Raw genomic sequence first — 25,813 nt, 5'->3', positions numbered from 1 at the left:
CTTCATTCAGAGGCTCACTGATAATGTTACCTGGTATGGTGGTGAAGCGTCTGAAAACAAACCTTCCAGCTCAGTGAGCAAACCTACATCCAGAACAGCAATATAATTCCAAATCAGGATGGTGAGCAGCTTGGATGGGATCTGAGGATGTCCCCAAGCATCTGCTGTCTTTGTCCTTCTAACAAGAAGAAGGTGAAGGTGCTGTCGAAGGAACTACAATGATTTTCTGAAGTGCATTTTGTAGATGGTACATACAGCTACCGTTGTATGTTGATGGTTAAGGGAGTGAACATTGAAGCTGAAGAGAGGGATGTCAATTAAGTGCTGGAAGATATGAGGCTTCCTGAGTGTTGTTGGAGCTGCACCCATTCAGGCAAAGTGAAGAGTAATCCATCACACTCCTATAGCTGGTAGACAGACATCAGGGAATCATGCGATGAGTTACTCGCCACAGAATTCTACTCTCTGATGTGCTGTTGCAACCACATTGTTCATATGGCTAGTCCTGTTCAGTTTCTGTTCCAGGATGTTGATGGTGGGGGATTTCGATCATGTCAACACAATGCAACAAGGGCAAATGGTTTGATTCTGTCTTGTTGGAGATGGTCATTATTTGCTAGTTGTGCAGCAGATTTGCTGATTACCACTTGTTAGCCTAAGCTTGGTAGACTGCTTCAGTTGCTGAGGTGTTGCGAATGGTGCTAAACATGGTGCAGTCATGAGTGAAAATCCCACTTCTGACCTAATGATGGAGGGAAGCTCATTAATGAAGCAGCTGAAGATGTTTGAACCTACACTACCCTGAGGAACTCCTGCAAGAGACATCCAGTACTGAGATGACTGTGTATCATAAACCAGGGGTGGGTTTCCTTCCTGATTCTCACTGAATCTGGTTTTGCTAGGGCCCCCTAATGCCATGCTGTCTCAAGGGCAAGTCACTCTCACATCACCTTTGGAGACCAGCTCTTTTGTCCATATTGGAACTAAGGCTGTAGTGAGGTTTTGAGCTGAGTGGGCCTGACAGAACCCAAACTGAGCACCAATGAGCTGGTTATAGCTGTCCAAGTGCTGCCTGACAGCACTGTGGACAACCTTTTCCATAATTTTGCTGATGATCAAAAGGTAAAGTATTGGGGCAGGCATTAGCCAGATTGTATTTGTCTTGAATTTTGTGGATGGGGCATACCTAGGCAACTTACCATGTTGCCATGGAGATGCCAATATTTTAGGAATATGTATCAAAATACCATTGTTTTACCAGTTTTTGAAAGTTTGGCATTCAGAAGTCAATAAACCTGAAGAGCAAAAGAACTAATCTAGTTTAGTAGCCAGTTACCTTGAGGCATTTCCAGAATAAGTATAACTTAAAGGATGGTGGAGACAAGAGAAACTGATAGATATTATTTTGACAATAAAGGTTTTGCTTTGCTGTTTGGGAGTGTGTGATTTGAGTTGAATTTCCATACTTGAACCTGAGTCTCAGTTCGCAGTTTTAAGATCTAGTCACTTGAAGGTTCATGAGGTAGTTTCCATGAAACTGGAAAGATGAAATTGATTTTCTTTTTAATATTAATCATACAGTTGCCGCAAGGAACAGAGGAAAACTGGCTTCAGAAACTGCAGAATAATTACTTAAATAAAAATCCTCTCTTTGAGAAGCCTCGAATGTCAAGTAAAGCTTTCATCATCCTGCATTTTGCTGACAAGGTAAGACACCGTCAGGGCAGTTGTTTTGCAGTGTCCTTGAGTTCTTCATTATTAACGATGTACCTGATAACTCTGGAAGCTGAGATTTATGGAACTAATATATCGCCATAAACTCTTTTTTTTTTGTTTTTCACTCTGTCAAGGTGCAATATGAATGTGACGGATTCCTTGAAAAGAACAGGGACACGTTATATGAAGAATTGATTAATGTACTGAAGAAAAGTAAGGTTTGTGACCACCTCTGTAATGTAATGATCACTTTTAGATCTTTTTTGAAGGGAAGTTAGCAATTTTTAAAGGCTGCTTACAAATCTGAAGATGGAGTGCTTTGTTGCTGTACAAGTACGATAGTAAAAAGTGGAGGAAGAGAGCTTCTTCAAGGAACTTCAAATGAACTCAGATTTCTCCAGTTTCCTCATTTCCCCTCCCCCCACCTTGTCTCAGTCGATTCCCTTGAACTCAGCACCGCCCTCCTAACCTGCAATTTTCTTCCTGACCTCTCCGCCCCCACCCCACTCCGGCCTATCACCCTCACCTTGACCTCCTTCCACCTATCACATCTCCATCACCCCTCCCCCAAGTCCCTCCTCCCTACCTTTTATCTTAGCCTGCTGGACACACTTTCCTCATTCCTGATGAAGTGCTTGTGCCGGAAACGTCAAATTTCCTGTTCCTTGGATGCTGCCTGATCTGCTGTGCTTTAACCAGCAACACATTTTCAGTACAAGTACGATAGCTTCATATGATCACATTCTGCTCTGTTAGCTAGTTATTCTTTGTAAAAACAACACAGAATTTCTTCCCAAATTTGTTTTTAAACTTATTTTAGTTGTTGGGAGTGTGATTCCCCACATCAGCAAACATCTCTTTTCTCCCCTTGTGCTTTCATTTCATGAAGAATGGCTCTGGACTGTAGGTTTGACTGTTGTGTAGCTGTTATGTAGATAAAATCTTCTCGAATGCTACTTTCTTTCCCACAGAACTATGGAATCTTGACTAAACCAGGTTATTTGGAGCTGAATTAGTCCCATTTACATTGTCGGATGCATTAATCAACAGTGGGCCAGGCAGCATGTGAGGTGTCTGGCTTCCTGTGTTCTCCCAGCCTCCTGCTTATCTACCTTGGATTCCAGCATCTGCAGTATTTTTTTGTCTCTAAACAACAGCGGAACAATCATGCATGCAAGACTTATTTCGGGGGGGATGATGGCCTTATCGGTATTATCAGTGGACTGTTAATCAAAAGACCCAGATAACACTCTGGGGACTTGGTTTCAAACCCTGCCATGGTAGAATTTGAATTCAACAAAAAACAAATTCTGGAATTAGGGGTCTAATGATGATCATGAATCAAGTGTCAATTGTTCATAAACCCACCTGGTTCATTGATGTCCTTGGGAAGGAAACTGCCATCCTTACCCTACATGTGACTCCGCACCCACAGCAATGTGGTTGTCCCTTAACCGTCCTCTGGGCAAATTAGAGACGGGCAATAAATGCTGCCTAGCCAGTGATGCCCAAATTCCATGAGTGAAGAAAAGAAAAAAATATTAGATTAGATTAGTTTACTTACAGTGTGGAAACAGGCCCTTCGGCCCAACAAGTTCACACCGACTCGCCGAAGCGCAACCCACCCATACCCCTTACCTAACACTATGGGCAATTTAGCTTGGCCAATTCACCTGACCCGCACATCTTTGGACTGTGGGAGGAAACCGGAGCACCCGGAGGAAACCCACGCACACACAGTCAGTCGCCTGAGGTGGGAATTGAACCCAGGTCCCTGGCGCTGTGAGGCAGCAGTGCTAACCACTGTGCCACCGTGCCAAAAAGCATCGTTGCTGAAAGAAGCAATATTGCACAGTCACTAAACACAAGCATCGCTGATGCACAGTTTATTACATGGTTGCCTTTTTGAATTAATTTTGTTATTTATGGATTTCCTCCTGTTCTTGGGAAGAAATGGTAAAACCTTTTGGCTGACCTGTTCTGCAAATTGATGCTTCTGGCACAGGTATTGCCAGCAGCTGATAACTGATACATTTGCCACTTTCTTTCCCACAGAACTGTAGCATCTTGACTAAACCAGTTTATTTGGAGCTGAATTAGTTCCGTTGTAGGATGCATTAAACAACAGTGGGTCAGGCAGCATGTGGCATGTGGGGTTCTGAATGTGCAGTCGATTGTGCTGGCTGCAATACGGTTAACTACAATACATGATGAAAACTGACACTGAAGTGGAAGGTTTAATGCCTATAAATGCAGTTTGAAATGTAAAACTCTAAAGCGGGCACTGACCTGGGTCCACCACCACCTAATTTTAATGGAGGTGGGATAAGGGATGGACAACCAATCTATTCTCAGGAAGGTGCGATTGTTATTTAAACATTTTTAATGAGGTTGCATGGCCTCAGGTTTAGACTACATTACTTACAGTGTGGAAACAGGCCCTTTGGCCCAACAAGTCCACACCGACCCGTCAAAGCGCACTCAGACCCATTCCCCTACATTTACCTCTTCACCTAACACTATGGGCAATTTGGCATGGCCAGATTTTGCACAATGGGAGGAAACCGGAGCACCCGGAGGAAATCCACGCAGACACTGAGAGAACATGCAAACTCCACACAGAGTCGCCTGAGGTGGGAATTGAACCCTGGTCTCTGGCGCTGTGAGGTAGCAGGGCTAACCACTGTGCCACCATGCCACCCACGGTTCTAAGTTTAACCTGTTCTTATGTAAACCAACTAAGAGAAAGGAGATTGAAGATGTGAGGTAATTGCCTTTACAGCAATGCTTGTGGACCAAGAGGAGCAGATGTGTTTTACACCAGGTCCAGGAAGCTAAAAGCAACCCCACCAATGGGCTATCCCACCCTGTCACAACTCACTGGGATAGTGCACTGAGAATCAAGCCCCACTCTTTCCAGAGTCACCACAAATATGCAAGTTTAATTAAATCACTCATTTGCTCAGTTCTACCAAATTGTCTAATTTGGGTTAAAAGAATATGCTCTTCCTAAACTTTTCCATGAAAAGGAATACAATTATTTGTTGCAATCAAACTGCTTTTAACCAATGGCCAAAAGAACACCCATGAATTGCTAACTTATACCTATAATTTAAGCACCATCCTTTTTTAAAATTCCCATAGTTGTACAAACACAAACAGAGGAAGACAAGGCAAGACATAAGTATGATGGCTGGGGAAAGTAAAAGGAAAACAGAAACACTGTTGTGGTATAAGTCCAGCTCATGAGCATTAAATTGTTTAATATCTGTTCCTTTTGATTCCTTTTAACTCCTTGTTGATAACATGAGGTTGTGCATACACCAATTCTCAGTCTTTTGTTCATTGGTTAAGAATTCATCCTTTGACTATCTCCAGAGATGCTTTTACCCCTCTTCCTTTCAACAGATTTGCAGAGATAGCAGCTGATAGAAAAAGATGAAGTAGATGGGTTGCTGGGATTTTCTTCTTCTTCTCCACTCTGAAAGGAGACAAAAAGAGACAATACATTCTCTTTGAAGGCTGCATGTTTCTCTTGTATTGTCTACACCCAAAACTGTAAGCACCTGCTTAAGAGTCGAAGAGTGTGGTTCTGGAAAAGCACAGCAGGTCAGGCAGTGTCCGAGGAGCAGAAGGGTCGACGATTGTAGCATAAGCCCTTCACCTGCTTAAGAACCAATCAATTGGCTGAGCCCACAGCAACTGTTGAATTGACAAACCAATCAAAAGGCTATCTCTGGACAAAATTGCCATGAGCCCTCACATGGCCAATGGCATTTTTTTCCTGGAATTGTTCCTCTCAATGCTCCAATAGGGCTGCATTGGGCATGCAATTCACAATGTTCTTCAATAAGTTGTTTTCAACAAAGTAAAAGTGATTTGCTTGGTCCATTTCAGAGAGTAATTTGGAGTAGTAGGAGTCTGGATTACTCCTCTGCAACTGGCAGGAAAGGTTAGATCACCCTTTGCAGGATGGCAGCCGGTGACTAGTCATGTTTAGTGTTAGGTCCACCACTTGTAACTTTACACGTAGCGATCTAGATGAAGGAACTGTGTGCATTCTGGCTTAAGTTTGCAGATGATATAAAGATAGGTGGAGGGATAGGTAGTATTGAGGAGGCAGGGAGGCTGCAGAAGGATTTCGATAGGTGAGGAGAGTGGGCAAAACAGTGACAGATGGAATACAACATGGGAAAGTGTGAGGTCATGCACTTTGGTAGGAAGAATAGAGGCATGGACTATTTTCTAAATGGGGAGTAAATTCAGAAATCTAAAGTGTAGAGGGATGTGTGGGAGTCCTAGTCCAGGATTCTCTAAAGGTAAACTTGCAGGTTAAGTCAGTAATTAGGAAAGCAAATGCAATGTTTCCATTTATTTCAAGAGGACTAGAATATAAAAGCAGAGATGTACTTCTGAGGCTTTATAAAGTTCTGGTCAGACTACATTTAGAATATTGTGAACAATTTAGGGTCCCATACCTCAGGAAGGATGTACTGGAGCTGGAGTGGGTCCAGAGGAGGTTCGCGAGAATGATCCCTGGAATGAAACGCGAAACATATGAGGGACATTTGAGATCTCTGGGTCTATACTTAATGAAGATTAGAAGGATGAGGGGGGATCTAATTGAAACTAACAGAATACTGAATGGCCAGGACAGAGAAGATGTTGGGAATATGTTTCCATTGTCAGGAAAGCCTTGGACCTGAGGGCATGGCCTTTGAGTAAAGGGAAGACACTTTAGAACAGAGAGGAGAGAAACTGCTTTCGCCAGAGAGTGGCAAATCTATGGAATTCATTGCCACAGAGGTTGTAGAGGCCAGGTCATTGAATATATTTAAAACAGAGGTAGATAGGTTTTTGATTGTCAAGGGGATCAAGGGTTAGAGGGAGAAAGTGGGAGAATGGGGTTGAGAAACCTATCAGCCATGATTTGAATGACGAAGCAGACTAAATAGCTAAATGGCCTAGTTTCTGCTCCTATGTCTTGTGGTATCTTACCCTGTTCACTGTTATCCTCACCAACCCCAACTGAAAAGCTCTCCTGAAACCCATCTCGATCTGTGAGGGTCAGAGTATAACCTGTCTTCTGATAGTTCTCTCTGACCTGCACCTTCCCACTTCCTGCAGCTAGTATTCCCTTTGCCCTAGCCTTTTCTCCTGAATTAAAATTGGAAGGAAGATGTCTTTGAGAGTTTAAAGCAGAGAGGCCCATTTACACTCATGGGTTTCTGAGCAAACGACAAAAAAACCCTGAACGTTGTTTTAAAATTCACATATGAGACAGGGGCATTGCTGCCTGCCAGCATTTATTGTCCAGCCTTCCTTACCCTGCAGAAGGTGGTGGTGGTGAGCTGCTTTCTGTAGTCCATATGCCGTGTGTAAACCCACAATGCCAATAGGGAGGGAATTCCAGGATTTTGTTCCAACAACGTCACTATTATTGTGTGAGTTCTTGCATAATTTATTCTGCGAAGCATGTACATATTTTGGGAATGAGAAATTTAATGTATAACGGTGAGCTACAATCTCCAGTGATTTATGGAGGTAGTGGTTCTTGCCAGATGCTGTAGCAGCCATATGAGTGGTATAGCACTCCGATATGATGGAGCCATGAATCATCGAGATCTAGTTTTAATCAAAATGCAAAGACCTGCATGGTTAACATACATAGTTCAGTGATGAGGGATCATACAGACAAATTGTCACCCTTTGTAGTCCATTGATAAAATCTGTATTTCTGCAGACAAAACAGAAATGCGATTTCTGGTCCATGATAAATTAGCACTTGGACAGCACAAGAACAATAAGCTTAGCCAAATTCTACCAAATAAACCAAGTTGAGTTGCTCGGGTTTGAACAGCTGTCCAATTGGTCTTATGTGAGTGTGTACTGGACACTGAGCAAGCACAGAATCAAACAGGAGTTTGAAAGCTTCCTGGTATTTAATTGTGCTTGAACAATGACCACTCCTGGAAAGACAAATAGTGCCTGTGGAAACTCAGCCAGTAAAAGAGTGGAATAAGCCAGGGTGACAAATTGGGGCTGATGGAAAATGTGGCTTGCCAAAATATGGAAAAAGAACTTTTTAGGCAAAAGTTGGAGTACAAATTAAACTGCTAAACATGATTTGGAAAACATAAATGCATTTCATTAAATCTAGCCTTTGCTTTTTTCTCTTTTTACCTGCACAGTTGAGTCTCCTAGCTGATTTCTTTCAAGAAAATGAACAGTCTACAGGGAGCTTGAAGCCAAATATTAAAGTCAGGCCTGCAAGACCAGGATTTAAATCCTTCAACAAACAGCACCGGACAACTGTCGGTAGTAAGGTATAATTAAGCAGTGTCCTTCTTGTTTAATGCTGGGGGGCTTTAACATTGTTGTGAAACAATGCATTTCTAATTCTGCTTTGTGGATGTTAAATTACAGTTCCGTAATTCTCTGCATCTACTAATGGACACCCTCAATGCTACAACACCTCACTACGTGCGTTGCATTAAGCCGAATGATTTGAAGCTCCAGTTTGAGTAAGTGTCCTGCTGCATCTTTCCAACTTCCCACATGGAAATGTTTAACTTTTGTTACAAAATTGAGAAGAAAATCCATTAATAACTTGAATTTCCAACAGCTACATTGTAAGCTTTCTGTTTTTAGGTATGATTCAAAGAGAGTTGTTCAACAGCTTAGAGCATGTGGTGTTCTGGAGACTATTCGGATCAGTGCACAGAGTTATCCTTCCAGGTGAACCTAAGCTTCCTGTAGTTCTTTCATCAAATGCCTGAAAAAGCATAAATATCAATTCTCAGCTTAATATTTTCAGGTGGACGTACTTTGAGTTTTTCAGTCGCTACCGCATTCTGATGTCACAACAAGACCTTGCATTAGATGATAAAAAACAGATCTGCAAAGAAGTCTTAAAGCATTTAATTCAGGTTAGTAAGTAAAGGCTAAGCTAAGCTGCAGTTGTCTAAACTCAGTTGTTGTCAGTTGTTAAAAATCACACAACATCTCCAAATCAATTGTTGTGCTTTGCTTTAGCCAAAACATATTTTTCTTTTACACCAGCTTATCAAAATTCTGACAATTGATACATTGAAATTAATCAATAATGCTGTCATGGTTACTTTCTACATTATTTCTGTACAAGAAAATTACTGTGAATGTGAAGACTTAATGTAAACTACATGATAATCAACCTTACTTTAGTTGCATAATTAATAACACACATCTTGTAAGAGGAATACAGTGAAATAATGTGTCTATGATTTGGATAGCCTATGCAACCAAAATATCATGAAATAAACTTATGAAAATTACATGTCACACAAAAGTTAACTATTGTTACTGTAGCTAGCTACCACTGACTCATATGTTTTATCTCTATGTCCAAACCTTAACAAAAGGTTGTGCACTGTGAGCTCAGTGGTCCCTCGGTGCTTTTCTGAGTAAGCAAATAAATACTGTCCCTTTCATCATTCCCTCCCCCAGGATCCAAACCAATACCAGTTTGGTAAAACCAAGATTTTCTTTCGCGCGGGGCAAGTGGCTTATTTGGAAAAACTGCGTGCAGATAAACTGAGGGCTGCTTCAGTCACTATACAGAAGAATCTGCGATGCTGGATTCAGCGGAAAAAGTTCCTAAAAATGAAACGAGCTGCTATCATCATTCAGCAGTATGTTCGTGGGGAACGTGCTGTACGGTAAGAGTTCCTGTCACACTGCTGCAATTTATGGGTGCGCTTTGAAATAACAAAGAAATCCCATATGTGGGAAAGGCTTAATCAATGTAATGAAACCACAGTATGCCCTTTTAAAAGTAATTTCATGGAAGTGGGTGTCATTATTAAGGCAGTCTTTGTTACCCAAACCCAATTGCCCTTGAACTTAATGGTACTCCAGACTATTTCAGAGAGCATTTAAGAGGCAACTACATTGCTGTGGATCTGGAGTCACATGTAGGCCAGACCATGTAAAGATAACCAATTTCCTTCCCTAAAAGACATTGATTAGTCAGATAGACTTTTGTGTTAATTGCTGATAGCTCTCATCTCCATGTTTTATTAAGTGAATTTAAATTCCACCAGCTGTTGTGGTGGGATTAGAACCTGGGCTCCCAGACTGGCTCTCTGGATTACTGGACCAATGACGTTATCACTACACAACCATGTACTTGTGTTCATGTAACACATTTCACACCCTCAGGATGTTCCAAAGTTGTTTACAAGCAGTTATCTAGATTTGAAATCAAAGGCTGGCCATTACAAGCTCCCAATGGGCTGCATTCAGTTAAAAAGGGATGAAGGGCATGTAAATTAGGTTAAGTAGCCAACCCACCACTGGCATTCCCTCTACTTTTTGTCTGCACAGACCTCTGAGGTCCATGTGTGGCAATGACTTCCAGATGGTTTATCACATTGCATTGGATTTTATAGAGTCAGAGTCATACAGCATAGAAACAGATCCTTCAGTCCAAGCAGTCCATGCCAAACATAATGCCAAACTCAACTAGTGCCACCAGCCCGGCCCTGGCCCATATCCCTTCATTATCTTACAAATAAAATGCATTACACATGTTACATGCTCTGCAGAATAATTACAAATGTTTAATGTGTAATTAATTTGAATGTATAACAGGAAAAGGACACGTTTTGTCATGCATTTGTTGGGATAATTCAAAGGGCAATTGAGCATTTATTGTAAATGAAAGGGTTGGTTGGTAACTTGACTCTGATTGGTAGACGTGTTGCCATGGAGAATGCACCAATTAATGATGTTTGATGGTTAATAACTAAAGAATATGCCTTTTTTTCCAGCAATATTTAAGTTATGCACTACCAAATGACTATTGATGCATATATGATTTTATTTTAAGACGTGTATTGAATGCGGCTATTTTAAAACAATCCTGGGCTGCAGTTATAATCCAAAAACATTGGCGGCGATTTTCAGTGTCTCGTCATTACCACCTCATTCTCAAGGCTATCATCAGAATTCAGTCTTTCACCCGAGGCTGGTTAGCAAGAAGGCAATATAAAAAGGTAAGCTGTAAATCCACAAAAAAGGTGCAGATTATGGATATGTCAACTGCAGATTAAGAGAATATGGAAGCATTATCACTGTCTCAAAGACTAAACACATTTTAACTCAATTACAGGAGAACAAACTTTAAAAAAATTGGAAAATCTGTAACTGCAGACACTAAGTACAGAAGTGGAGAATTCATTTATTCATTCATGGGATGAGGGCATCTCTAGCTAGGTCAGTATTTACTGCCCATCCCTAATTGCCCAGAGGGCAGTTGAGAGTCAATCACATTGCTGTGGGTCTGGAGTCACATGTAGGCCAGACCAGGTAAGGATGGCAGTTTCCTTCCCTAAAGGACATTTGTTTTTCCTGACAATCGGCAATGGGTTCACGGTCATCATTAGACTCTTAATTCCCAGATATTTACTGAATTCAAATTCCACCATCTGCTGTGGCAAGATTTGAACCCAGATCCCCACGACATGGGTCTCTGGATTAACAGTCTTGTGATAAATCAACTAGGCAGAAGTGGGTACTGCAGATGCTGGAGACCAGAGCTGAAAAATGTGTTGCTGGAAAAGCGCAGCAGGTCAGGCAGCATCCAAGGAGCAGGAGAATCGAAGTTTCGGGCATGAAGAAGGGCTTATGCCTGAAATGTCGATTCTCCTGTTCCTTGGATGCTGCCTGACCTGCTGCGCTTTTCCAGCAACACATTTTTCAACTCTGATCTCCAGCATCTGCAGTCCTCACTTTCTCCCTACTGGAGATCAGAGGCAAGATTAGAGCGGTGCTGGAAAAGCACAGCAGGTCAGGCAGCATCTGAGTAGCAGGGCTACCTGTTGAAGAGCTTTTGCCCAGAATGTCAATTTTTCCTGCATCTCTGATGCTGCCTGACCTGTGCTTTTCCAGCACCACTCTAATCTTGATAATACCAACAGGCCATTGTCTCCCCAATAAAAATACACAAACAATTAGCAAAGAAGATCACTGTCCAAGATGCTAATGGGGAAGAAAACCAAGGGGAAGCAATAGACAATCAGTATATTAAATGAACACTTCCTCTAGTATCCACTGGAGAAGCAAGCCCTCCTCAAAGAGTGATAACCCAAGTGGACTTGATGCCTTCAACATTAATGTGTTTTAACAGTTAGGGACAAGAACAATTCTGGGATACGTCAGCAAATTCCATTAAATCTCTGCTAGATTGTAAACAGGGTGAAATGATGTCCAAAAAGGGTGACAAGATAGACACAGACACAGGTAACTATGGATTGTCAGTATCATTTGTGAAAGCCGAATAAGCAGCATGCGTTGGAAAGGAAAGGCAGGATGTTCTCTGTCTGCCTCTGAATAACCCCACCATGGTCACCAGGGGGTTAGAAGCTTGAGGAACATGGGGAACAATCAGCAGTGGGTTATTTTTTTTTCCCCTGAATTGGCCTGAAATTCTATGAAATTCTAACAGGAATAGATAGGGTCAAAGCAGGATGGATTTTCCTGATGATTCTGCAGTCCAGAACCACAGGTTGCAGTCTATGGTACTGGGGTGGGCCATTTCGGATTGAGACAAGGACTTTTCTTCACCCAGGGAGTGGTGAGCCTCAAGGAGTCTCTGCCACAGAAAGTTGAGGCCAAGACATTGAATGTTTTCAAAAAGATGTTAGTATTGCTCTTAGGGCTAAAGGGATTGAAGGGTGTGGGGGGAAAGTGGGAAATGGGTATTAAGTTGGTTCAACTCAGCCACAATTGTACTGAATGACGGAGCAGGTTTGAAGGGCTGAATGGCGTACACCTCCTCCTAGATCCTATGTTTCTAACTAAGGATGTTAAACTTCCAATGTACTTGGGCATAAAGAGAGCAGATGAAGCCTACTCTAGACCGGTGGAACATTCTGCATTTGGAAGATAAGTTGAGCACCATTGATGATGAATAGTGGAGGCTGTGGTTAATAGGGCGTTGATAGACTCATTGCTGAAGACATCCAGCAATTAACAAAATCAATAGGACATTGAACTATAGTCAAAATGTGAGAGGACAAGTCATAGAAAAACATGCTTAATCTTTATAATGCTGTGCTCAAAGAATGCCTTTAATAATAAAGGAGGTGCTGGTATTGGATTGTGGTGTACAATGTTAAAAATCACACAACACCAGGTTATGTCCAACAGGTTTATTTAGAAGTACTAGCTTTTGGAGCGTTACTTCTTCATCAGGTAACTAGTGGGGCAGGATCATGAGGCATAAAATTTATAGCACAACATCATGGTGTTGTGATTTTTAACTTTTAATAATCTGTGCAATCCCAGAGGGATGTCGCTCAAGCTCTAGAGAAAACAGCAATCACAGAATTGTTGAAACACTGAAGAGACTTGAATTATTTTAGCCCTGTAAATAAATGACTGCAATGTTTTGAAAGCACAAGTGATGGAAAATAGTTTACAAAAATCAAAATTTAGGAGATTAGTTCAACCTAGCTGTGTTAGTTGTGCAGGTAAATTTTAGATTGATTCAAATAGGGAACACGTCAAAAGGGTTTCTGGTTTGCAAATGAAGTACAATGGACAGAGAAAGGTTCTACATCTATATCTATCTGAATTGTATTCACACTAAAAGCTAATGCAAAGGAAGAGCTTGCATTTATACAATGTACTGGAACAATCTAAAATGCTTCAGAGATGAGCTACTTTCTGACTGAGACACGGGCAATTACAGCAAGTTATGTTTTTGAAACAGTATTCATAAATATCAATGATATATGAGTGCTGTTTAGTTAATTATTCACCCCAAGTAACCAATTGACTGTTTTGTCACTTTGGATAAGGAAGACAGCATCTTAAATCTGAGAGACACCTACCTTTTAATTGATTCAATATTTCTTGTAGATGCAGCAAGATCAGAAAGCCTTAGTAATTCAAAAGCACGTCCGCGCTTGGTTGGTAAGACGCAGATATCAAAGTATACGGCGTTTTGTTTTGAACATCCAGCTCTCATTTCGTGTTAAACAACTCCACAAGAAACTGGATGAGCAGGTGGGTCATATATCTGGCAATCACCTGTCTGAAAATTGCTGCACGTTTTTAGAATATATTTAAAATTTAAATGCATAAAATCTCAGATGTTAATGTGTCAAACTTTACATGTTTAGTCTAATATTACTTTGGCAAATTCTCACAACTTTTGAAAATTCTTCTAAATAAATGAAGAAAGAATATAAATTACAATCCAGTGCTTGTCTTTCATGTTTAGTAATGTTCAGAAAACTTAGTTTAACTAAGCAAACTTTAACAACCGATGTGCATAAGCTTATGTCCACTAACATCCTCAAACATATGCAGTGTGCACGGAGTTACAAGTATTGAAACTTACTTTGGCAATGCTTGCAGAAATGGCATGTTGTAGGCAACTCACTCGCAATTAATCATGATCTCCTGTAACCTTATAGCGAAAGGCAAACTTTGTTCTTTTTCTGTGATGAACTGCAAGATATAATGACATGCTAAAAGACTTACTAAGGGGTATAACTCCGTAATGTGGAAGACTGATGAGTTTCTAGCAAACAGTACCAAGATGGCAGGGTGGATGTGTAACTGATAAATGATATTCAAGGTTGAGGTGGTGCATTTTGGTAGACAGAATAAGGAGAATGAGGAGACTGCCCATTCTTTAAAAACTAAGTGTCTAAATGCGGTAGAAGTGGAAATTGATTTGAATGATAGATTCACAAATCATTAAGAAATGCAAAGAGGTACTGATGCCAACTAATTTTACCTTCTGGTTAGCAAGCCCATAAAATAGGCACAGTATTGCGGACAGACCTGTTCACTGATTAGCAAGTCAACTTTAGCCATATTATTTTGGAAACAATTTAAATATAATGGGTGGAATCTTGGAATGACCCAGAGCTGCGGTTGGTGTGGGTGAGATCATTTAGTGAAGCGGGAGATGGTAGGTCGATATGCTGCTCCTTTTTCCCCTCCTCCACCCCAGCCCATAGTGGAATGGCCTATGGATGGGCATCTTGCCTTGCTAGGCAAAAGTGAGGACTGCAGATGCTGGAAACCAGAGTTTAGATCAGAGTGGTGCTGGAAAAGCACAGCAGGTCAGGCAGCATCAGAGGAGCAGCAAAATTGATGTTTTGGGCAAAAGCCCTTCATCAGGAATGAAGGCCAAAACATCGATTTTCCTGCTCCTCAGATGCTGCCTGACCTACTGTGCTTTTCCAGCACCACTCTGATCTTGCCTTGCTGCCAACTGAGTGCCTTACAACCGAGTGTGTACCCACAGTAACCACTGTCATTGCAGTGGAGCGCTGATTAGTAGAGCTGCTGGTCTCTGCTGACTGGCAGCTCTCAGTGGGTTGGACTTTAACCTTTTGTGTCTTTGACCCTGAGGAAAGTCAAAGGTCTAATTGGCCCATTGCCTCCCTGACCCTTGACTATCAGCCAAAACCCTCTTCAACTCCACAAGATGTTTCTCAAACTAGTTTGATTTCATTCTTGTCCAAAATGGTGCACTGAATATATTGGATGATTTTTAAGCTTTCAAAAGATATGTAGAACAGAGAGAGACAGATGTCCAGTTTTAATTGTATCTAATCTGGGTTTATCTTCCTTTATCAGAGCAAAGAGAACAAGGGGTTGTTGGAACGTTTGACACATCTGTCTACAATTCACTCAGCTGATCTCAACAAATATCAAAAACTTGAGGAGGAGCTGCAGAAAGCAATGACACAAAAGCAGGTCATTGAGGAACAAGTGAAGAAATCCAAGGGCCAAACTGAGCAGGTATTTCTGTTTATAGGACCCCCAAGTCAATCTACAATCATATCATTTTGGTGGGGAAGCAGGCAAATTGGACCTTTCAGATGTTCTACAAAAATGTTTGCAAGCCTACTTTACTCATTTCTCCAATTTGCAATTCATGCAGACGCTGTCAGAGTTTAGAAAGCAAACATTATCACTACAAGCACAAAACCAGAAACTGGAGAAGCAACATCAGGACCAGACCGAAGAATTGAAAGGTGTGTCTGCTACTTTTAGAAAATGTATTTTTGAGGTATTATCATTTACTATTACAATTTGTTAATTGTTGTTTAAGAATATTAAGAAAACATGAATGGAGTAAACTGGCAAAACAGTCAGAAGTAAAATGACAATATCCTTTATTTATTCAGTGAGCTATTTATGATCTGGAATACATTGCCTGAAATGGGGATGGAAACAGATTTAATAACCTGCAACAGAGCATTCAATAAATAGTTAATGGGAGACATTTGCAGAGCCATGGACAACCCACAGAAGTGTGGGATTGATCAGTTTTACTGTCATCACACACACGATGGCTTGAATGGCCATTTTCATTATTGTATTATCTACAATGACTATCTATGCAATCCACCTAATTGTGGGTTGTTACTGCTACCTTTTGCATAACTCCTGAGGGCTTCCTTTATCTGATTAACCTAAAATCCTCAAAGATAGCACAGAAAAAATCTTCAATTTATATTCAGCCCCACATTTTCACCAGTTATTCTAACAGAGTCATAGAAAAGTACAACTTTGAAACAGACCAGATATCCTAATCAAGTCCCATTTGCCAGCACCCGGCCCATATCCTTTCCTATTCATATACTCATCCAGATGCCTTTTAAATGTTGCAATTTTAAGAGCCTCCATCACTTCCTCTGGCAGCTCATTCCACACACACACACACACCACACTCTGCATGAAAAAGTTGCCCATTAGGTCTCTTTTATATCTTTCTCTTCTCACCCAAAACCTATGCACTCTAGACCTGGATTCCTCCACCCCAGGGAAAAGACCTTGTCTATTTATCCTATCCATGCCCCTGATGATCTTATAAACCTCTATAAGGTCACCTGACGCTCCAAGGAACACAGCCCCAGCCTATTCAACCTCTCCCTATAGCTCAAATCCTCCAACCATGGCAACATCTTTGTAAATCTTTTCTGAACCCTTTCAAGTTTCACGTCTCCTTCCTATCGGAAGGATGTTCAGAAATGTACACAATATTCCAACAGTGGTCGAACCAATGTCCTGTACATTCACAACATGACCTCCCAACTCCTCGACTCAATGCTCTGACCAATAAAGGAAAGCATACCAAACATCGTCTTCACCATCCTATCCACCTGTGACTCTACTTTCAAGGAGCTGTGAACCTGCTCTTAAAGGTCTCTTTGTTCAGCAACACTCCCTGGGACCTTACCATTAAATGTATACTTCCTGCCCTGATTGGCTTTTCCAAAATGCAGCATCTCGCATTTATCTCAGAATTATACAGCATAGAAACAAACCTTCCTGCCTGTGCATAGCCCATATCCTTCCAAACATTTCTTATTCAGCTACTTGCTTAAATGCTATTTAAACATTGTAACTGTATCCACATCCATCGCTTTCTCTGGGAGCTCATTCCTTCCGAGAATCATTCTCTGTGTAAAAATATTGACCCTCATGTCTTCTTTAAATCTTTCTCTTCTCACCTTAAACACATGCCCCCTAGTCTTAAAATCCCTCAGCTTAGGGAAAAGATACCTGCCATTCACCTTATCTAAACCCCCCCATGATTTTATAAACCTCGATAAAGTCACCCCATAATCTCCCACACTCCAGTGGAAAAAGGTCCAAGCCTATCCAGCCTCTCCTTTTTAACTCCATTCCAGATAACTTCTGGATAAATCTCTTCTGAACCCTCTCCAGCTTAATAATAACCTTCCTTTAACAGAGTGACCAGAACTGGACACAGTACTCCAAAGTATTTGGTTATCTTGTTTTATATGAATCCTTACAATTCCCATTTTCATTTGTAAATATCTTATTTAAAGAAGACAATTAATTGGCAGCAACTACTTGGTTCTGCTTTGCGCATTTATGATGCATTTGATAGGGGAAAGCATTACCTCTCACCTCTTGTCTTATTGAGCTGTGCTGATTTACATTTTTAAACATTCAAACAATGTCATAACAATGCAATAATGGTAATGCTGCACCTCTGGAAGTATTTCCATATCAGTGTACTATCTTTCAGGGATATTACCAGATGTGGAATATTCTCACTGACTAATGTGTTTTCGTGGATATTAGTGAAAGACTAAGGTTCTTAATGCTAAAACATAGAAGATGGAAGAATTCTGGAAGGATGTTGTGAAACTTGAAAGGGTTCAGAAAAGAGTTACAAGGATGTTGCCAGGGTTGGAGGATTTAAGCTATAGGGAGAGGCTGAACAGACTGGGGCTGTTTTCCCTGGAGCGTCGGAGGCTGAGGGGCGACCTTCTAGAGGTTTATAAAATCAAGAGGGGCATGGATAGGGTAAATAGACAAAGTCTTTTCCCTGAGGTGAGGGAGTCGAGAAGTAGAGGGCACAGGTTTATGATGGGAGGGGAAAGATATAAAAGAGACCTGAGGGACAATTTTTTCACACAGAGGGTGGTGCGTGTGTGGAATGAATGCCAGAGGAAGTGATGGAGGCTGGAACAATTGCATCTGGATGGGTGTATGAATAGGAAGGTTTTGGAGGGATATGGGCCGGGTGCTGGCAGGTGGGACTAGATTGGGTTGGGATATCTGGTCGGCATGGACGGGTTAGACCGAAGGGTCTGTTTCCATGCATCTTTATGACTCTAAGACAATGTAAGGAAATTGGTTTAGGAAAGGATCATTTGGCATTTGTGAATTATTGTATTCGTCTGTCACTCGCTCAACATCATCATATTTTGCAACCTTGCTGGCCATGCTTCTGAAATTAATAATCTATTTTGTGTTCCTGAACTTAGTCATCTCGCACTTAATCAGAAGAACCACACTGAAAATTAAGATGTTATGAAACAATGACTTGAATTTTTACCAAGTGTAAATTTGCAAGAAACTGTGCAGATGTGTTATCAAGCAAAGACTTGTCAGAATACGTGCCACATATTAGGAGAGGTGACCATAAGTTTGTTCAAAGTAATCGGTTTTAAGGAGCATCACAAAGAGGTAAAAGAAGCAGAACATTTAGGGAGAGTATTCTGGAGGTTAGCAGAAGGAGTAGCCATTAGAGTGGAGCAAATGGCTTCACAATCAGATGTGCAAAAGAGGTCAGAATTGGAGAAGTGCAAATATCTCCAAGATTTGGAATGTTAGAGAGATGAGGAGGGAGGCCATACAGAAATTAAACAATAGCTGTGAGAGTTTTATGCTGGCAGTGCCATCAGACAGGGAACCAGTAAAGCACAAAAAATAGTGAGGTACTGGCAGCAGAATTTTGGATGAAGTCGAGTTTATGAATGGTGAAAGATGGGAAGCTGGTCAGAAGAGGGTTGGAATAGCAAAGTCTAGGGGTAACCAAAGGCCAGGATGGAGGAGTCAGAGAGGAGAGTTGTTGTTGAGGTGGGAATAGGTTGATGGAATAAAATTACTTAGTGCATTTATGGTGTGCTGAGTAAGTATTTGTTTTGCTTTTATTATACTACTAGCAAGAATCGATCCCTCTAAATGTTTCTTTGTTATTTGACTATTTTCTTTGTTATTTCATTGCACAGTACCTGTTTGTGATTTTATGCAGAGCCAGGCAGGTTCAGTGTCTTAAACAGGGGTGACTTGCTTGTCATATGTGCTACCTTTGCTGATAGGCAGATTAGAGGGAATTTAATAAAAGGAAAATACTGCAGTGGCCAGAAATCTGAAATAAAAAGTTCTGGAGAAACTCAGCAGATCTGGCAATATCTGTGGAAAGACCAGCGGAGTCATATTGGATTCAAAAACAGTGTTATGATTAGATTAGATTACTTAGTGTGGAAACAGGCCCTTCGGCCCAACAAGTCCACACCGACCCGCCGAAGCGCAACCCATCCAGACCCATTCCCCTACATTTACCCCTTCACCTAACACTATGGGCAATTTAGCATGGCCAATTCACCTAACCTGCACATCTTTTGACTGTGGGAGGAAACCGGAGCACCCGGAGGAAACCCACGCAGACACGGGGAGAATGTGCAAACTCCACACAGTCAGTCGCCTGAGGCGGGAATTGAACCTGGGTCTCTGGTGCTGTGAGGCAGCAGTGCTAACCACTGTGCCACCATGCCGTTATCTATTAATAATTTCTCTGGCCATTTCTTGCTCCTTTTTTTTAATCTTTCCATCTGCATAACCTCGCTGCTTACATTTTACCATAATGGAAGGAGTGGAGCTCTGATACAACAAACCCCTCGATTACGGCACTTGAACCCACAATGTTCACATTCAAGGGACAGAACTCGGCCAGATCAACACAATATTTTTGGTGTAGATATTAAATAACAAAGGAAACGGAGGTGATTCTTTCACTAGTCTGTGCTGAGCCTCAAAGCTGCTGAAACTGAATTATAAAACCAGAAGATTCGAACTGTAAGAAGACAGCCATGTTTGCAGAAGTCTAGAGTCTTGTTGGATATGTCCTGTAACATAACTGCTTACTTAATTTTGTTTGTTCACAGAAAAAATGAATGAAATAACACGCCAGCATCTTGGTGATTTAGAAAGGGAAGAACAGCAGAGGAGGTGAGAAACCACATGTATCTTATCTTGTTTCGGAGGTTTACTCTTCTTTTCCAAAAAAAAATTCTGCATTAAATCGATTAAGCGTGGAAAAGATAAGCTGAACAAGGACTCCATAACTTTGGTTTAAGCATGTAAAATTATAGTGCACTCATCCATTTTTGATATTTACCAATTACAACAAACTAATAGCAGTTCTCACACTCCTGAACTGAATATGACTCAGTGGAATTTAACCACAGTGGCCTCTTCTGGAACACTGTGTCCAGTTCTGGTCACACAGTGATAGAAAGAATATTATCAAGCTGGAGAGGGTTCGGAAGAAATTTACCAAGATGATGGCAGGTATGGAAGGTTTGAGTTAAAAAGAAAGGCTGGGACTTTTTTCACTTGAGCGTAGGTTGAGAGGTGACCTGATAGAAGTTTACAAAATAATGAGAGGTATAGATAGAGTTGTTGGTAGTTGTCTTTTCCCTAAGATGGGGAATTTCAAGAGTTGGGGCCTGTTTTTAAGGTGAGAAGAGAGAGATTTAAAGAAGACATAAGAGGCAATGTTTTTACAGAGGGTAGTTCGAGTATGGAATGAATTTCCTGAGGAAGTGGTGGATGTGGGCATAATTACAACATTTAAAAGACATTTGGATAGATACGTGAATGGGAAAGGTTTGGAGGGATATGGACCAGGAGCAGGCAGGTGGGACGAGTTTAGTTTGGGATTATGCTCGGCATGGACTAGTTGGACCAAAGGACCTGTTTCTGTGCTATATGACTCTATGACTGTGTAGGAGATGGAAAGATTATGTTGAAATTACTGGATTAGTCATGTAGAAGTCTGGATTAATGCTGCAGACACATGCGTTCCAATTCCTCAACCCATCCAGGAGAATTTAACTTCAACTAATTAACAATGATCTTGAAAATAAAGCCTGTCTCGTTCACCAATGCCCTTCAAGTGAGAGAATCTACCATTCTTAGCTGGTCTGGCCTACATGCACCTCCAGACCAAAAACGATGAGCTTGAGGTTTATCTGGTCTCTCAAATGGCCTGGCAAACCACACACTCGTAGGTAATTCACCAGACCTGTCCTGGGCAACTAAGGACAGCCAGTAAATGACGCCATGGCAGGTGAAGATCATTTCCCAAGTCTGAATTTTAAAAAGATATACAGGCATATATATTTGTACATATTTTAACAAATTGCTGCATTTTGTGAAAGAAGCTGCCAGCCAATTTTATTCCTGATTCTCATAACGTTTGAGTGCTGAGCAGACCTCCTTAGAAAACCTGAGCTGTGAATGCCCTAAAGGACTATTAAGGATTTTATAATGTCTTGGAGCTGGTTGGATTTCAGGAACAACCAACTTCTACAAATCACTTGGGCTCCCATATTAAATTTTCGTCACGGTGAATGTTTAACCTGTAGCAGGTGTTACAATTCCTGGTAAGTAAAAGACTGAATATGCTTTCATGGGGCAGCATGGTGGCACTGTGTTTAGCACTGCTGCCTCACAGGGCCAGGGACACGGGTTCAAGTCCCACCACGGGGTCTGTTGATGGAGTTTGTACATTCTCCCCGTGCCTGCGTGTTTTTCCTCTGGGTGGTCTGGTTTCCTCCCACAATCCAAAGATATGCAGGTTAGGTGAATTGGCCATGTTAAATTGCCCATAGTGTTAGGTGCATTAGTCAAGGGTGAATGTAGGGGAATGGGTCTGGGTAGGTTATTTTTCAGAGAGTCGGTGTGGACTTGTTGGGCCGAAGGGCCTGTTTCCATTCTGTAGGGAATTTAAGCTGTGAACTTTCTTTATCCTCCATTTTATCTTCACATCTGAGAAGCCAAACAGCCATTTAGAAGACAGTGCTCTTGAAAAGCTTTACGGTGCCTATAAAACCACAAAGGCAGCAACTTTCATTTGTATAGCGGCTTGGAAACAAACAGTTCCAGGATGAAGTCTCATTATTGTGCTTGATCACAATATTCCAGGCAGATGCTGCCATACTGTTGGGAGTGCTGAATGTACTGTCTTTGTAGGTTAGATATTAGATTAAAGCTCCCCCTCAGCTGGATGCAAAAGAATTTATGGTACAGTTTTGAGGAAGGGCAGGAGCATTACCCCGATCATAGAATCACTACATTGAGGAAAGAGGCCATTCAGCCCATCAAGTCCACATAGACAGTGACCTGAGGCTGGAATCGAGTCCGGGTCCCTTATGCTCTGAGGCAGCAGTTCTAACCACTGAGTCACCATGCCACCCCTTTGTAAGGGAAAAGATTAACTTCCACTGTAACCTCAAGCCAGGTGGGAATTGAACCCACACTGTTGGCATCACTATCAGTTGCAAACCTGCCATCCAGTCAACTAGGCTAACCCCCGATGTCCTGTCCAACAATGTATCCCTCAATCAACATCTCGAAAAGCAGATATTGTCTGCTTAGCATCACATTGTAGTTTGTGGGATTTGCTGCATGCAAATTGGTGGCCACTTTTTCTTCATTACTAGACATTTCCGTTGTAAGTCATTGGTGATGGAGCACTCTGAAATGTCTGGTGGGCATGAAAAATGCTCCGTAAATGCAAGTCTACCTTCCTTCACCGTCAATACAGTTTTGATACCAATCGATGATTTTCTTGCTCTCGTCCTTTCCAGAACATTGGAAAATAATTTTCAGACTCAGAAAGAGAATTATGAAAAGCAAATCAAAGCACTGATTGATGAAATCAAACATCTACAAGAGGAAAGAATCCGGTTACAGGAACAGATTCAAGAGGAGTACCTGATAAATGACGGTCTACGTAAGGATTTGGCCCAACTGGCTGATGAAGCACTAGTAAGCACGAGACAGCTCTTGGTTTATAATAGTTTGGAGGAGCTTAGCTTTAATTAAATGTCAGTTATATAACGGGATAGAATGATCGATAGGGACTTGGGACCGGGCACACACACTCGTACCAATTGGTGGGATGGTGATGTCCTTCAATGCTGTATTCAGGGGGTGGTAGAGCTTGTCAGCTGAATCTGTGCCTGTGCCTGGTCTTAGTGTTCTGCTTTTCAGTATATCATGATGCAGAGGTTAAACCCCTCTGATAATTAAAACCAAACACCCAGAAATGCTCACCTCGCCTCATAATCTGTTAAAACGTGAGTGAGTGACAAACAACTCCTAATTTCCACTGTTTATAGAAATATAACAATTTAGTTTCCTAACTCCACGAGTGAACACTAAATGAAAATATTAACAAACTGAACACTCTTTCCCTATTAACATGTTGTTCCAATAACACACTCATTAAATATTACATTAACTTAATCTCAAGTCCACATAGTCACTGCCTTTTCCATTGTCTTCGATCTTCCAACTGCTGATAAACCTGGGTTGTCACTTACCTTTTACTGTAAAAGCAGTAAAAAGAAATCTTTTGTAAGAGAGAGTGCCTTCTTATTTCTTTGAGAACAAGATGCTAGATGGGCAGTTAGCTCTCCAGCTCTCCAGCTCTACGGCAGTTACTCTGACCAATTTTTAAAATGCCTGCATCTTTATACCCTCAACGTTGTTCCCTTTCATTGGTCTGATGTTGGCAATACGATAAATTCAAACTCACTTGGGTTTTAGTACCCTTAGGCATTATTTAAATTAGTTGGTTAAATTTGAATTGTTGTCAAAACAGCAACCAAAACTCACGTATCCATTTAACAGCCAATTGTTACATGTACCTGTTTTGGAACAGCCCATCTCTTAGCTGTTCTGTTCTAGCAGCTGTGGCTGTACTTTAAATTTACTTTAAAAATTCAGAAAACACTTCCACCCTAAAGTGAACATGTAACTCTTTTGATTTTGTAACAAGTAACACAAACAAGGCAGCTAAGGTGCTGGCCCTCTGGTTGTTAAATGTTCACTGGCAATACAATACTGGAATGTTGTGAGGACCAGGAGCCTTTGCAGTTTCTAGTGTCTTCAGCCATTCCTTGCTCCCATGCAGAGCCAACCAAATTGGATGAAGACTGCAATCCGTGATGCTAAGGATCTCCAGAGGGGTGGCCACTTCCAATGCAGAGAGGAACCTGAGAGCTGACTGGAAAGTTTCACCAGTCTCCAATGTTTGTTTGGTTTTAGCTGCCCATAAGCTAGCATCCCACAAACTTAGGGGCTGGCTGTACCCACAACACAGCCTCAATCTGTGGGAAAATGGTCTGGGGTGTTACAGAGCTGGGGAACGGGTATTGCAGGTGGCAGTGCCATACTTAGCAGTGCCTCAAAATTAACTGGTGGTTTCTGCTGACCTGGTGAACCTCAGCCGCAGTGATGACTTGGGGATCAATCTGCCGTGTGCCCATGTGAATGTGAAATGTCGGTGCATTGGATTCTTTGCTGATGGTCACCAATTTGTGTTTCATACACAGATATCCATCCGTTGAATCATACAGCTTTGAGATTCATGAAGCTTTTGTTGTAAATCTACAGTTTAGTTCAAACAGTTTCCACCTTCTGAGATGTTTTCCTATCCTGAAGCCAATCACTACTGGTGAAAAACTTGTTTTTTTTAAAAAATTGTTTTAATGTCACTTTGTTAAAAATATTCTGAAGTCCACATAGTCTGAGAGGACAGAAGAGCTTCAACAAACTTCTCCTTAATTATATTGCAAACAGAATTGACTGCACTTGCTTTCTTTGATTTATTTTCTGACTGGTCATTCAGGATTGTTTGTTTTCATAAGTCTTGATTTTCTCATTGGTTGTTTTCTCATATTGTCCCTATGTTTGATTTGTACATTTCCCATCTGCCAAGAGATGTAAAGCATGTGATATTTTTGTACCTGCTGATTCCCAAATAACTGCATGATGCCAGAAATACTTACCCCAACTCAAAGACAACTGTGGCAAGCAAGTTTCTTCAGGAGCCACTGAAATAACTTCAGAGGTCGGTATCCCATTAGCAAGTCGCCCTTTATTTACTTGACATTGATCCAGCTCCCTCAGACCCAGCCCTCAGTGTGAGCGGAACCTCTGACACTCCTGTTCTTATCTGTCAGCCAGGGCTCCCTGATTAACCCAGATTAACAGCCCCAATATTCTGAGGTCCTTTGTTATAGTTACTACAACTTTGAGGTACAATTTTAACAAAGAAATTCACTCGGGGATGCAGACATTGCTGCATTGGTGGGGCAATGCCCAGAATGCCAACAAGACAAAAATTACCACCAACAGCTCCCCCAGATTTGTGGTAAGCCCTAGACTAGGTTACATGTTGACTATTCCGGCCCTCTCATGGGTTCAATATTTTTAGTCATTGTGGATGCCCACTGAAAGTGGCTGGATATGCATAGAGTTCATTCGTTAAACACTGGGCCAGCAATAAAAAGACTGCAAGCATCTTTTGCAGTACACAGGCTCCCAGGAGTTGGCCACAAATAATGGGTCATTATTTACCCGCAGGGAATTTAAGTATTTCCTAAAGTCAAATGGTATTCACCATTTAAGGACTGCTTACTACCATCCATTATCCAATAGTCTGGCAGAAAGAGCAGTCCAAATTTTGAAG

At 41.3% G+C, this 25,813-nt stretch overlaps 1 protein-coding gene across 2 annotated transcripts in view; it reads left to right on the top strand.

Moving 5' to 3' along the window:
- LOC132834367 (unconventional myosin-Vc-like) overlaps positions 1-25,813 on the top strand; it is a 90,881-nt gene that overhangs the window by 36,768 nt on the left and 28,300 nt on the right. For both annotated transcript variants that reach the window (XM_060853200.1, XM_060853199.1), the window contains exons 13-25: positions 1,582-1,707; positions 1,851-1,934; positions 7,908-8,042; positions 8,143-8,240; positions 8,368-8,454; positions 8,534-8,645; positions 9,202-9,413; positions 10,586-10,751; positions 13,621-13,767; positions 15,358-15,522; positions 15,665-15,758; positions 20,214-20,277; positions 22,923-23,103. In XM_060853200.1, the coding sequence (XP_060709183.1) occupies positions 1,582-1,707; positions 1,851-1,934; positions 7,908-8,042; positions 8,143-8,240; positions 8,368-8,454; positions 8,534-8,645; positions 9,202-9,413; positions 10,586-10,751; positions 13,621-13,767; positions 15,358-15,522; positions 15,665-15,758; positions 20,214-20,277; positions 22,923-23,103 (1,671 nt within the window). The remainder of the gene's footprint in view (positions 1-1,581; positions 1,708-1,850; positions 1,935-7,907; positions 8,043-8,142; positions 8,241-8,367; positions 8,455-8,533; positions 8,646-9,201; positions 9,414-10,585; positions 10,752-13,620; positions 13,768-15,357; positions 15,523-15,664; positions 15,759-20,213; positions 20,278-22,922; positions 23,104-25,813) is intronic.

The sequence above is a fragment of the Hemiscyllium ocellatum genome, chromosome 39, assembly GCF_020745735.1.
Source record: "Hemiscyllium ocellatum isolate sHemOce1 chromosome 39, sHemOce1.pat.X.cur, whole genome shotgun sequence".
NCBI classification, from domain to species: Eukaryota; Metazoa; Chordata; class Chondrichthyes; order Orectolobiformes; family Hemiscylliidae; genus Hemiscyllium; species Hemiscyllium ocellatum.
This window is presented reverse-complemented; position numbering and strand designations above follow the sequence as displayed.